This window comes from Phyllostomus discolor, chromosome X, assembly GCF_004126475.2.
Source record: "Phyllostomus discolor isolate MPI-MPIP mPhyDis1 chromosome X, mPhyDis1.pri.v3, whole genome shotgun sequence".
Lineage (NCBI taxonomy): Eukaryota > Metazoa > Chordata > Mammalia > Chiroptera > Phyllostomidae > Phyllostomus > Phyllostomus discolor.
In genome coordinates, this window is record NC_050198.1 from 44805458 (window position 1) to 44820093 (window position 14636).

Sequence of the window (14636 nt, forward strand, 5' to 3'; positions counted from 1 at the left end):
ATCAAAAAGCAGCAGAAAACCTGAACACACTGATGTCAGCTGGTGAAATTGAAGCACTAATGAAAACACCCCCAGCACACAAAAGCCTTGGACCAGTCAGTTTCACAGGAGAATTTCACAAAATATTTAATTAAGAGCTAACCCCTATCCTTCTCAGACTATTCCAAAAACTCCAAGAAGAGGGGAGACTTCCAAACTCTTTTCATGAGGCCAGCATCATCCTAATCCAAAAACCAGATATAGACAGGAGAATGAAAGAACCCTACAGGCCAGTATCAATGATGAACAGAGGTGAAAAATCCTCAACGAAATATTGGCAAACTGCATCCAGCAATACATTAAAAAGATCATATATCATGATCAAGTGGGATTCATCCCAGGCATGCAAGGATGGTACAATATCCCCAAATTAATAAATATAATGCATCGTATAAACAAAAGAAAAGACAAAAATCACATGATCATATCAACAGAGGCAGAAAAAAAAAACATTTGATAAGGTAAAGCACCTATTTGTGATAAAGATACTCAGCAAAGTGGGAGTAGAGGGAGCATTCTGCAACATAAGGGCCATATACGAGAAACCTACAGCCAACATCATACTCAGTAGGCAAAAACTGAAAGTTTTCCCACTAAGGTCAGGAACAAGACTTTAACAAGATGTCCACTCTCACCACTTATATTCCACATAGCAATGGAAGTCCTAGCCACAGAGATCAGGTGACATAAAGAAATAAAAGGCATCCAAATTGGAAAGGACAAAGTAAAACTGTCACTGATTACAGATAACATGATAGTGTACATAGAAAACCCTATAGACTCCACATAAAAACTACTTAACCTAGTAAGTGTTTTTGGCAAAACAGCAGGATACAAAGTCAAAATTTAGAAATCAAAGCCATTTTTGCACACCAATAACGAAATATCAGAAATAGAAATCAGGGGAAAAAAATCCCATTTGCTATAGCAACAAGAAAAATAAAGTGCCTAGGAATAAACCTAACCAAGGATATAAAAGACATGTACTCAGAAAACTAGAGAAGACAGAAGATATTGAGGAAGACACAAATAAATGGAAACATATACCATGTTCATGGAGTGGAAGAATAAGCATCATCAAAATGTCCAAAATACACAAAGCAGTTTATAGATTCAAGGCAATTCCTATTAAAATGCCAATGACATACTTCAGATATAGAACACACATTTCAAAAATTTCTTTGGAGCCATAAACAACCTCAAACAGCCGCATCAATTCTGAGAATGAAGTACTAAAGTAGGAGAGATCACAATACCCCGATATCAAAGTATATTAAAATGCCACTGTAATGAAAACAAGTCTAGTATTAGCAATAAGAACAGAAACAGATGAATGGAACAGAGGATAGAGCCCAGAAATAAACCCGTGTCTCTATGGTCAATTAATATTTAACGGAGGGGGCAGAAGCATAAAATGGAGTAAAAATAGCTTCTTCAACAGATGGTGTTGGGAGAGGTGGACAGCTACATGCAAAAAAGGAAACCCAAGCACCAACTTACACCAACACAAAATAAATTCAAGGAGGATAGAAGACTTAAATATAAGTCATAACACCATAAAAGTCCTAGAGGAGAACATAGGCAGGAAACCTCAGATATTCCACGTAGCAATATTTTCACTGTTATGTCCCCTAGAGCAAGGGACATAAAGGAAAGAATAAACAAATAGGACTTCATCAAAATTAAAAGCTTCTGCACATCTAAAGAAAACATCTAATGAAAAGGGAACCAAATATATGAGAAAATATATTTGCCAATGATACCTTGGATAATGGTTTGATCTCTAAGTTTTTAGGAGTTCCAGCTAAGATGGAGGTGTAGGTAGAAACCCTTCACTTCCTTGCAGAACCAAAAGGAGGATAACCACCAATCTAAAAACAATAAACAACCACAAGTGCCAGAAAATCAAACTGCGTGGAACTCCAACAACCACAGAATTAAAGAAACAGTCAACCAACTGGTAGGAGGGAGACAGGCAGACTAGCAGACATAGAGAACCTGGGGCAAGGCAGCAGATTGTGTGGATGGGGCTGGCACAGAGAGCCCACAGCAAGGGGGCAGACCGTGAAGGCAAGGCTAGCTGAACTGAGTGAGACTCAGAGCTGACTGTGGATTATGGTAGGGGTTGCCAGGGTGGGACTCACTCCCAGTTTCACAGTAGAGTTTGTTGGAAAGTAGGGCTAGAGCCCAGTAAGCAAGCCACATTGTTCCCTCTTTGACCCCTCCTTGACAGCATCACAACACATCAAAGAGGGCTGCCCTGCCCTGGAGAATACCTAAGGCCCCACCCCCTTACAACTTAGCAGGTATGCCAAGGCAAAGAAATATGGCCCAAATGAATGAACAGAGCAAAACTCCAGATAAAAACTACGCTATGAGCAGAGAGACAACCTATCTGACATGCAATTCAAAACAGTAATCAAGATGCTCACAGAAGTGATTGAGCTTGTTCAAAAATGGAAGAACAAATGAAGGACACCCAAAGTGAAATAAAGCAAAATATTCAGGGAACCAACAGTGACAGGAAGGAAACCAGGACTCAAATCAATGATATGGAACAGAGGGAAGACATAAATATCCAACTGGAACAGAATGAAGAAACGAGAATTCAAAAAAGTGAAGACAGATTTAGGAACCTCCAGGACAACTTTAAACATTCCAGTATCTGAATTATAGGTGTGTCAGAAGGAGAAGAACAACAGCAAGACATTGAAAACTTATTTGAGCAAATAATGACAGAAAACTTCCCCAATTTGGTAAAGGAAATAGACTTCCAGGAAGTCTAAGAAGCCCAGAGAGTCCCAAAGAAGTTGGACTCAATGAGGAACACACCAAGGCACATCATCATTAAGTTACCCAACATTAAAGATAAAGAGAGGATCTTAAAAGTAGCAAGAGGAAAGAAGATAGGTACCTACAAAGGAGTGCCCATAAGGCTATCAGCTAATTTCTTGAAAGAAGCCTTGCAGGCAAGAAAGGGCTGGAAAGAAGTCTTCCAAGTCATGACAGGCAAGGACCTATATCCAAGATGACTCTATCCAGCAAAGCTATCATTTAGCATGGAAGGGCAGATAAAGTGCTTCCCAGATAAGGTCAAGTTAAAGGAGTTCATGATCACAAGCCCTTATGATATGAAATGATAAAGGAACTTATCTAAGAAATTGAAGATGATCAAAAACCATTAACAGCAAAACGACAACAAACTCACAACTATCAACAACTGAACCTAAAAAAAAAGGCAAACAAATACTAAGCAAACAACTAGAACAGGAACAGGACCAGAGAAATGGAAATCACTTGGAGGGTTTTCAGTGGGGAGGGGGAGGAGAAGAATGGGGGCAAAGGTACAGGGAATAAGAAGCATAATTAGTAGGCATAAAATAGATGGAGAGAGGTTAATAATGGTATAGGAAACAGAAAAGCCAAAGAACTTAGAAGTACAACCCATGAATATGAACTAAGGGGGGAACACTGGAGGGTTGAGGGGTGCAGCGGGGAGGGACGATAGAGGGGGAAAATTGGGAGAACTGTAATAGTATAATTAATAAAGTATACTTTTTAAAAAAGATTTTATTTATTTATTTTGTAGAGAGGGAAGGGAGGGAGAAAGAGAGAGAGAGAAACATCAATGTGCGGTTTCTGGGGGCTATGGCCTGCAACCCAGGCATGTGCCCTGACTGGGAATCAAACCTGCAGCACTTTGGTTCACAGCCCGTGCTCAATCCACTGAGCTACACCAGCCTGGGCGTAATAAAGTATACTTAAAAATAAAATAATATATGTGCTAAAAAAGTTTTTAAATGTATCGATAAATACCATATGATCTCCCCTATATGTAGGACCTAATCAACAAAACAAAGAAGCAAAAATATAACCAGAGACATTGAAATAAAGAAAAAACTGACAGTAACTAGAGGAGAGGGGGGAGGGGGGTAACAGGAGATAAAAGGGGAAGAAGGGTCATGAAGGAACATATATAAAGGACTCAAGGACAAACCAAAGGGGAGTAAGATTGAGGGTGGGAGGTGGGGCTTGGTGTGGCAGGGGAGAGCCTTGGGGGTAAAATGGAGACAACTGTACTTGAAAACAATGAAAAACATGTTGGTACAGTAATTAAATTACATTGAATAGTTAAAGAATGTGAAAGATTTACAACTTATCTTACATATGCTCCTGCCACCTAAAATGAGGTAAGAGTGTATAAGACTTTGTGATCTGGATCTGCAAGTATGATGGAATCTTTCAAATATTCACTGATGACTATAAACTAAGTTAAACACCCATAACTTGTGGATAACCATTCTCTTTAGATCATATTATCATAATTTAATATTTAGTCCTAATATGCCATTAATGAAACCCAAATATATTAGTGGCTAACGTTGAAAAATGAAAATTTCTTATCTGAATGTGTGTATCTCTTTATTATATTAATAGTGAAGGCAGGCATGCATACTAGTAGTTCCTCATTCAGCACGCATGATAATTTGAATGAGTACAATTACCATAAAGAATTTTAAATGTATAATATCTGACTTCCGGCCAAAATGGAGGTGTAGGTAGATACACTTTGCCTCCTTACACAACCAAAAGGATGACAACAAATTTAAAAACAAAAACCCAAACTGTCACAAAATTGAACTGTACAGAAGTCCAACAACCAAGGAGTTAAGGAAAAAATATTCATTCAGATTGGTAGGAGCAGCAGAGACGGGCAGCCAGGGCACACAGAAGAGGCGCAGCAAGGTGGCAGGTGTAGGACTGGGCATTCCCACATTTGCATGCAGATAAACTGGGAGGAACAACTGAGGAGCGACACAGACCGCACAAACCAGAGTTCCAGCGCAGAAAAAGAAAGTCTCAAAACCTCTGCCTATAAAAATCTGTGGGGTTTGTGACAGCAGGATAAATTTCCAGTCTCATAGGAGAGTTTGTTGCACAGACAGGGTCATAGAACAAACCCACCCATCTGGGAATCAGCACCAGAAGGGCCCAATTAGCTTGTGGGTAGCAGAGGAAGTGACTGAAAGCCTGCTGAGGTCCCAGCAAGCAGCTTTGTTCCCTCTCAGACCCTTCCCCCCCACACACCGTAACAATACAGTGACTTGGGTTGCCACACCCTGGCCAATAACTATGGCTCCACCCATTACAACATAACAGATGTGCTAAGTGAAAGACATTTGGCCTAAATGAAAAAACAGTTAAAACTCCAAAACTAGAACTATGTGATGAAGAGAGAACCAACCTATCAGATGCACAGTTCAAAACACTGGTAATGAGGACACTTAGAAAAATGATTGAGGGTAAACGCCAAATAGAGGTAAAAGTGAAGGATGTGGCAAGTGACATGAAGAAAATACACGGAGAACCAACACTAAAAGGAAGGAAACTGAGACTCCAATCAATGATTTGGACCAGAAGGAAGAAAGAAACATTCTACCAGAACAGAATGAAGAAGCAAAACTTAAAAAAAAAAAAAAATGAGGATAGGCTTAGGAAGCTCTGGGACAACTTGAAAAATTCCAACATCTGAATCAGAGGGGTGCCAGAAGGAGAAATGGAAGAACAAGAAATTGAAAACTTAGTTGAAGAAATAATGAAGGAGAACTTCCCCAATCTGGTGAAGGAAATAGACTTCCAGGAAGTCCAGGAAGCTCAGAGAGTCCCAAAGAAGTTGGACCAAAGAAGGAACACACTAAGGCACATCATCATTACATTACATAAGATTAAAGATGAAGAGAGTCTTAAAAGCAGCAAGAGAAAAAGAGTTACCTACAAAGAAGTGCCCATTAGACTACCAGCTGATTTCTCAAGGGACCTTGCAGGCAAGAAGGGGCTGGAAAGAAGTATTCCAAGTCATCAAAGGCAAGCACCTACATCCAAGATTACTCTATGCAGCAAAGCTTTCATTTAGATTGGAAGAGCAGATCAAGTGCTTCTCAGATCAGGTCAAGTTAAAGGAGTTCACCATCACCAAGCCCTTACTATATGAAATGTTAAAGGGACTTATCTAAAAAAAGAAGCTCAAAACTATGCACAGTAAAATGACAACAAACTCACAACTATCAAAAATTGAACCTAAAAAAACAAAAACAAAAACAAACTAAGCAAACAACTAGAACAGAAGTAGAATCACAGGAATGGAAATCACATGGAGGGTTATCAGTGGAAAGGGAGTGGGGTCAGGGGAGGGCGGTGCGTGGATATTGGGGGAAAAGGTAAGGGAATAAGCAGCATAATTGGTAGGTATAATATAGACAGGGGGAAGTTAAGAATAGTTTAGGGAAAGGAGAAGCCAAAGAAGTTATGCGTACAACCCAAGGACATGAATGAAGGGGACAGGGAATGTTGGTCTGAGGGGAATAAAGGGGAGAAAAATAAATCAGGACAACTGTAATAGCATAACCAATAAAATATAATTTAAAAAGTATAGTACCTTTTTTGTAGATTAGATGAACAGAATGTATCAAATATTTGTAGGAGTTTTTAAGAAAATTTTTTTTAGTTTGGGTTCATTTACCTAGTTTATTATTTTCATTGATAATGCACTGATACATGATAAGCCTAAGGTATAATAATAGTTCATTTAAGAATTAGATGTCTAAGATGTCTAACAAAAGGCATATATTTCCATCATACAATGAAAAGTAAGGAGGTTGTTTTGAACTGAAAGTTATATGAGATAATCACTACTCAAGAATCTACCAACTAAAGTCCTAGAGGAGAACATAGGCAGGAGAATCTCAGATATGACACACAGCAACATTTTTATTGATATGTCCCCTAGAGCAAGGGACATAAAGGAAAGAATAAACAAATGGGAGCTCATCAAAATAAAAAGCTTCTGCACAGATAAAGAAAACAGTATTAAAATTAAAAGAGGATCCACTGTATGGGAAAACATATTTGTCAATGATACCTCAGACAAGGGTTTAATCTCCAAAATATATAAAGAACTTACATGACTCCACTCTAAGAAGACAAGCAACCCAATTAAAAAATGGGCAAAGGACTTAAACAGACACTTCTCCAAGGAGGACACAGAGGATCCGGAGGCACAGGAAAAGATGTTCAATATTGCTAGCTATCAGAGATGCAAATTAATACCACAATGAGATACCACTTTGCATTGGTCAGAATGGCCATCATAAAGGAACAAACAACGAGTGTCGGAGAGGTTGTGGAGAAAAGCCAACCCTTAGTGCACTGCTGGTGAGATTGCAGACTGGTACAACCACTATGGAAAACAGTATGGAATTTTCTCAGAAAACTAAAAATGGAGCTGCTTTTTGACCCAGCAATTCCACTGCTGGGATTATATCCTGAGAACCCTGAAACACCAATCCAAAAGAACCTATGCACCCCAGTCTTCATAGCAACACAATTTACAATAGCCAAGTGCTAGAAGCAACCTAAGTGCCCATCAGTAAATGAATGGATCAAAAAACTAGGGTATATTTACACAATGGAATTCTATGCAGCAGAAAGAAAGAAGGAGCTCCTACCCTTTGCAACAGCCTGGATGGATCTGGAAAGCATTATGTTAAGCAAAATAAGCCAGGCAGTGAAAGACAAATACCATATGACCTCACCTTTAATAGAATCCTAAATAACAAAACAAACAAACAAGCAAAATATAACCAAAGACACTGAAATAGAGAACAGGCTGACAGTGACCAGAGGGGAGAGGGGAGAGGGGAGGGAATTTTAGGGGAATTTCAGGGGGAAAGGGGAAGGATTTACAGGAACAAATATAAAGGACACATGGACAAAAATTAGGGGGGGTGGAAATGGGAGGGAGGTGGGGAGGGATGGGAGGGTGAGCTGGGATGGGAGTAAAGGATTAAAACTATACTTAAATAATGATTAAAATAATCTTTTTTAAAAAAGAAAAATAGATATAAAAGTAAAAAAAAAATAAAAAAGAACAGAATTCCTTTGTATTCTCAAGCTTATCCATCATAAATTCGTAATCTGTTAGTAAATATCTTTGTTCTTTAAGAAAAAGTTCAATTAAAAAATACTTTAGTAATCAAGGGGCACATTTACTAGAAATCTGCCATAAACGTTAAATATCAATGTGATTAAAAGCAATCTTATATTGAAAAAATAAAAGAATCCACCAACTTATCAACACAAGGGCATTAAGAAAGAATGAGAGTAAAAACCCATTTAACAGACCTCTGTGGCCACAAGGAAAGCAAAGTAATGAAAGGAGATATACCAAAAGAAGGTTCAAATGTCTGCTCTGTTTCTAAGAGTTTAGAAAGCACACATCAAACTGGAAGGTGGCAAGTTTCACAGGATTTTACAAGAATACAGCCTTGACTATTTTCTCTCTTAAAATGTAGTTTGGAACTCCTTTTTTTAAAACTTAATTTCTATGGTAATGGATGGAAGTACTAGATAGTTGTCAATGAAAACAAATGTATGGTGATAGAAATTATTGAAGGATTAACAAAAGCAGATAAAATGCATTGTAAGAGATGAAATAGTAAGTAAGAGAAATAGCTTCTGGCAGGAATCTGAAGACAGGAGTTTTGAAGAGTGACAACTAATTAGAATGAAGAAGATCTATACCCTTTTAAACAGAGATAAACATACATAATTAAAAGAATATGATTTGATATTTAAATACTAATAGTTTATTGATAATGTAACATGGAAGAAGCATTTTCTTGTTTTATTAGCAGCTTTGATGAACTTCTAGTAAAAGCAAGTTCTAGAAGTTCCTTAATATACATAACTGTTGCTTAATTTTAAAGTATCATGCTAAAAAACTTTAGTATGATTATGTTTGGCCTGATTTAATTTTTTAAATATAAAATATAAGGAATTGCTAACAAACACTAAATAAAGAACAATCAGCCCTTATTCAAGTTTTGTAACTGAACAGCTACCATTTCTAGAAAGCATTACAAGCAGCACTAGGGAAAGCCACACACCTCTAACTGCTTACTGGCTTCTTCATTTCTCAGTATCAGAGACAGCTTAGTACGCAGACTCCGAAAGTGCATGTCAATCAGCATGTGTGCTCGCTTTGAGGTGACTTCATTGACAGACTAAAAGATATAAAGTAACACCATTATTATCAAAGCAAATGTCCCAAATGATGAACACCAAAATAAGGCAAAAACACTCACCAAAATGACAAGCTGATAATTTTCTGGATCATAAGTTACAGAAAACGCTCCAACTGCCTTTTTAAAGTCCTTATGTGCCGATTCTTTGGCACACCTAAAAATAAAATAAATACCCATTGTAAAATTAAGATGAATGATTATCAACTACTGGCATAAATATATGCAGAGAGATCTGTACTTAGAATTGTGGACTCAAATTTGATGATTTATGCAAGATATACTATATCTATTTAAAGGTTTAGTTCCTTTGCTGTGAACCTCTGAAATACTCAACTTAATCAAGCATTTGAGGTTATAGAGAAAGGAAAAAAAAAAGTTATGTGCTTAGGGGATTATGGGTGTTCTGATATTACTAAAAGTGACATATTTAGGGAAGCCATTCTCCTTTGCAGACTTCCTCATTTCAACTAAATATAAGTAATATTCTTAACTGTTGAAAACTGTTGGGGATAGCTACAGGGGACCCAATTTTGTTTTGTTGTTCCTTTTGTAAAGAAAAACTGCTGACCAGTTTAAGGAAGAGAAGGAAATATACATGAATCAGAAGGCACAAAAATGTACATGCCTATGAAATCTGTCTAGTCAAAATGCAAGATTCCTATGCATTTTGAACTGCACATTAATGTTTAAAGTGCAGCATGCCCAAATCAAACTTACTATATCCCTTGGATACAATCTTTAAAAATCTCTTAATTAAAAAGTCCTTAAGCCTTACTCCAGATCAAGATACAGATGATCTTTGGCAAAAAGGACTCATGGACATGGACAACATTGTGGTGATTGCAGTGGGGGAGGGAGGTATAAGGGGGCTAAATGGTAATGGGGAAAAATACAATAAAAAAAACAAAGGATGCCAAACAAAGATACACACATGCACACACACGCACTCACACACCTCCATTCCCTTCAAGTAGGGATTGTGACCATCTCCTATTCAGAGGGCCTGTAGGTGGGAAGTTGATGGGGGAGGAAGAGATGCCCCCATATCTCTGCCTGCCCTTGCCCACTGCCCCATTCCTGCAGCTCCTGGCCTGGGACCTTCCCTGTTCATCCCACTGAACCTTCGGGGAGGACAGGCAGGAACAAAGGAAGAGTCCTCAGCCCAGCCACAAACATGTGCAAGCACTGACCCCACCTCTCACAGCCATGCACACCACATGCAGGTCTCCCTGCTGACACACAGCCCCAAAACATGTCCCTGTAAAAAAACAAAACAAAACAAAAAAGATAAGAGATGATCTTTTCAAGCTTCATTAGCTCTAGTTATTACATATTTATCTGAAAATATTAGCTAAAAGGGAAAAAACCTGGAGTAATCTTCATTGTCTAGAATTTGATTTGTGACTTATGACAAAATCTGTATGAATCAGTTCAAAATCTTAAAAGCCTGTGAACAAAGTAAGTTTATTTTAGAAAACAAATGTACATTAGCCAGGTATCCAGACAAGTAGGTTTAAACAAGTACAATGCTGGTTTAGTTATATAACTGGACACTTTTTGCAAAGCATTTTCACTGAATTAAAAAACTGATTTTTTCTTATTTTAAAATGTTTACTCTTATAAACTAATTGCTCATCACCGGTACATTCTCAGCATTTCTTGCACATCAACTTACATTTGTCGTAAGTCTTCTGGCACATCCAATTTGATTTTATGAAAAGTATCTTTTGTGGCAGGTTTGTTGGGATTAACTGATCGTAGACGTTCAATTGTGACAATTTCGTTGTACGTAGCATCACATGCTGCATATTCAATCACGTAAAACTGAGAGAAATAAATAAAATTCATTCCTGGTCATAGCGTTTAAAGTAAGAGCAATAAGCTATACCTATTCAGCAATTTTTTTAATTCTCTAGAGAATATAAAAACTGTATTTGATCAACTAACTGAAACACATGAAACATACTAAACATGTAGAGAAAACAGTTTAATAAAATGACTCAAGTTATTTATTTCTTTAAAATACAAATCCAGGCTGAATTGTTGTACCTGAGTTTAGAAAAGAGATACAGTATAGGAAAAAATGTTAAATATGCATTTTCCTACCTCACCCTTTATCATCCTCACTTTAGCTAACCACCAACAGCAAGGCTCTTTTTCATTTGCTCTGGAATAAACCTACACAAAGATTACAACAGAATATTTCATGATTAACATCATTCAGAAATTTATAGATCAGACATTGAGGAAAATTTTTTAAAAATCACCTTAGGTGTCTTTCAAACCCATATGCTGTATCCTTAAACTAGATGGTACATCTATAGCTAGACAGAGCTACATAATCGGAAACTGCCTGATTACCTGAGAGAGCCCTGTAAAGAGCTTTTCTATTTCTCTGTTTTAATTCAGCAATAAGCTGACTATTCATAAACCTGGGCATACTTTTCTTCAGTACTTTGAAAGTTAAAAAAAAATATCTAAAAATGTACAAACTTTTTTTTTTTATTTTAATAAGCAAATAACTGGAAGTCACTGATCCGGGCCTATATGTGGCTGCATGGTCACTAAATAAATGGGTAAGGCTGCAGACTACTCACAGCCCACTAAAAATACCATCCTGGCATTCATGTCTCCTAGGGACTGAATGAACAGATCCTTGGTCACTTGCTGGTCTCTTGTACCCTCTCCACTAAAATGGACAACTCCATGTTGGCAATCCTCTGGATACCACCTTCCTGCTCTTACACACTGTGCATCAGTTCTTCTAACCACTCTCTCTCTCGTGACCACTTCAAAGTTCATTTACGATGTGCAGCATGGAACCTTTTGTGAAAACACTAGCAAATCAAAGTTAATAAGAAAAAAGATAATATAGTATACATAGACAAGCAGTAATAATCAGAAGCAGAAAGAAGCAGCAAGGAGGACAAGGGGGGTGAGGAGGAGCGAACAGAGAGAAGTACAGAGCCTAAGGCTAACAAGGAACTCAAAGCCCCAACTCTTATCTTCCTTTTACAAGTGAAGTTAATAGTTACACAGGTGACTAAATACAACTTAACCCAACCTACCTTTCCCTCTTCCACCCACAACTTCTTAACTATGTTCTAGCCAGAGAAATAACCTGGTAATTGTTATGTAAAACAAAAAGGTCATCCCTGCAACAGTGTCTCATTGATCCCCACCTGTCTGTGACTAGGTTGGAGGAAAAAAGCCCCTCTATCCATTCATATTATGAGAATTTCTGATACATACAGATCAAAATACCTGGTGTCTTACCTCTTTTATAACTTAAAATTAATGGATATATCATACAGCGAATAAATACAACTTAACTTAACCTACCTTTCCCTCTTGCTACCATCATTTCCTTTCAACTCTGCTCTAGCCAGAGCAATAACCTGTTATGTCAGGCAATATTGTGAGGTCAACCTAGCAACAGTGACTCATTGGTCACTACCTGTCATGTGATAAAATTGAGAAAAAGTTCCCTTTATCCAACCAAACACTATTATGAACAATCCTAATATAGACAGACTAAAAGTCCTGATTCTTGCCTTCAGGGAGCTTGTAGTCTGCTGAGGAAAATGAGTATTTAAAGGTCTTCAAATATAAATAGTGTTTAGTTCCCTACTGGGATCACTCACAAAACTGAGCCCAGTTCCTTACACCTAGTAGGCACTGAGTACGTTTTTGGTAAATAAATAGTACTTTAATCTATTTCTGATTTCAAATTGTAGAGAAAAGAACAGAGACCTGAATATCCAGAGAACCTCTCTGAGCACTCTCCAAAATAGCACTCCTGCCCCTACATCACCTTCTATCCTCTTACTTATTTTTCTTCCTAGGACTTACACCTGCCATGTTAGCAATCCTCATTAGAATGTGACCTCATCAAAGGCAGGGACTCTTCTGTTTCACTGCATCGTCTGTACCTAGCACAGAAAATAAGAATTCAAATACCTAGTACATTTAACCTTACCTGTACAAATGTCTACTTAGCTGCTTCCTTAATACCACAAATATTCATAAAGTTGCAACTACTAACAAGGCATTGTGAAGAAAGAAGCAGCTTAAAACAGAGTGTGTGAAAGGGGAAGAAAGAGAGGAAACTACAGAGACGAATTATAATATAAATTGGACCCAAGTGCCTTAAGTCCATCCAACCCCAAATTTTCATTAACTAGAGAAAGCACTAATACAATGTTTCTGTTAATTATGTTACATTTCCACAGCACTCTTTGGTCAAACACATCAATGGCACATGAGCTGCTGGTTCACAGCATACCCTATGAAAAGATGTTTTACCTATATGTGTACAGCCTAAAACTCATAGATGACTTTTTAAAAATATACCAGGGAGGATTATACCAGGAGGATATACCAGGAGGATTTACTACTACTTAAATAAATCCTATGATGAAGCTCTATGATAAAGTCATGATTTTTTTTCTTTGTAAACTAATTTTCCTAATCCAAAGATTCAGAGATTGAGGAAAGTGAGAAAATAAGTAATAGTGGGCAAAAGAAATGAGTGGTGATTTTCCAAGACATGCCCAGACTGCTGCTCAGGCAGCCACATTTAAGCATCATGCATTATTTCAAATCATTATTAAGACAGCTCAATCAAAGGCTCATATCCATCACAGCTAAAATTCTCAAGGTAGTTTTAAAGTTTTAAAGATAAGGGGTACAAAAGGCACAGGCAGTTTAAATGCTCCCATTCCTTCAGTGTTTAATAACTTGATGACATGAGAAACTTACCTCAACTTCATCACTTTCATTTATATCTTTATTATAACCTACAGGTGGTGGGAATCTCACGTCATGGAATGGAATCTGCCTCTCTGGCTGCCAGCTGCAAATAAACAAAACACATAATTATTTAGCCAGCTTTTCAGTTTAATGAAAACAATGACCATGATACCATCAACTTTGGTTAGGTATGACCTTCTGGTAATCTAATTTAAAGAAGCAAGTGCTTTAAAACTGTCAGTATTTTGGGAAGTGGGGCTTAAGGGCAACATAGAGACATTTCAACAAAGTCTGCATGCAGCACAACAGCCTTGTAGTTTTCTATTTGGAATATTTATCTAAACACAACAGATCAACATTATAATTTCCCAAATGAGCCTTTTTTTCCAATAATTCCAACCTTCAAGAGTTCTAAATTTAAGGCCACAACAGCAATGTCCTTTGATGCTTAAATTAAATGTTAGTATCAGTAAGTATTAGTAATATCAACGCCAGACTTCTACTTGCAAAGGAATTTTAACCACATTCCAATTACCACAAAAACTGGTACTAAATGCCCCCTAATTCCCAAGCAAAATGGGGCAGTCAGCACATTAGCAATTCAGAACTCACTTTTCCCCATTTAAATTTTAGATCCCACGAGGTGGTCAATTCTTGCCATGGATAGCTGACTGCTGATCAGTATGACCTACCAGCATGCACTGGCCTTGGTGGGGTCTTCTAAACCACCGAAACCCAGTGGAGACAGCCTATAGGAGTTTG

General features: G+C 37.6%; 1 protein-coding gene across 5 annotated transcripts in view; it reads right to left on the reverse strand.

Annotated features, from left to right (window-relative positions):
* Positions 1-14636, reverse strand: part of FMR1 (FMRP translational regulator 1) — a 65957-nt gene that overhangs the window by 29783 nt on the left and 21538 nt on the right. For 3 of the 5 annotated variants that reach the window (XM_028523265.2, XM_036016740.1, XM_028523263.2), the window contains exons 3-7: positions 13884-13977; positions 11229-11300; positions 10798-10946; positions 9183-9276; positions 8985-9101 (exon numbers count right to left, since the gene is read on the reverse strand). In XM_028523265.2, coding sequence (XP_028379066.1) covers positions 8985-9101; positions 9183-9276; positions 10798-10946; positions 11229-11300; positions 13884-13977 — 526 coding nt within the window. Of the gene's footprint in view, positions 1-8984; positions 9102-9182; positions 9277-10797; positions 10947-11228; positions 11301-12974; positions 13055-13883; positions 13978-14636 lie in introns of those variants that run through there. The other 2 variants (XM_036016739.1, XM_028523264.2) reach the window with 2 other exon arrangements.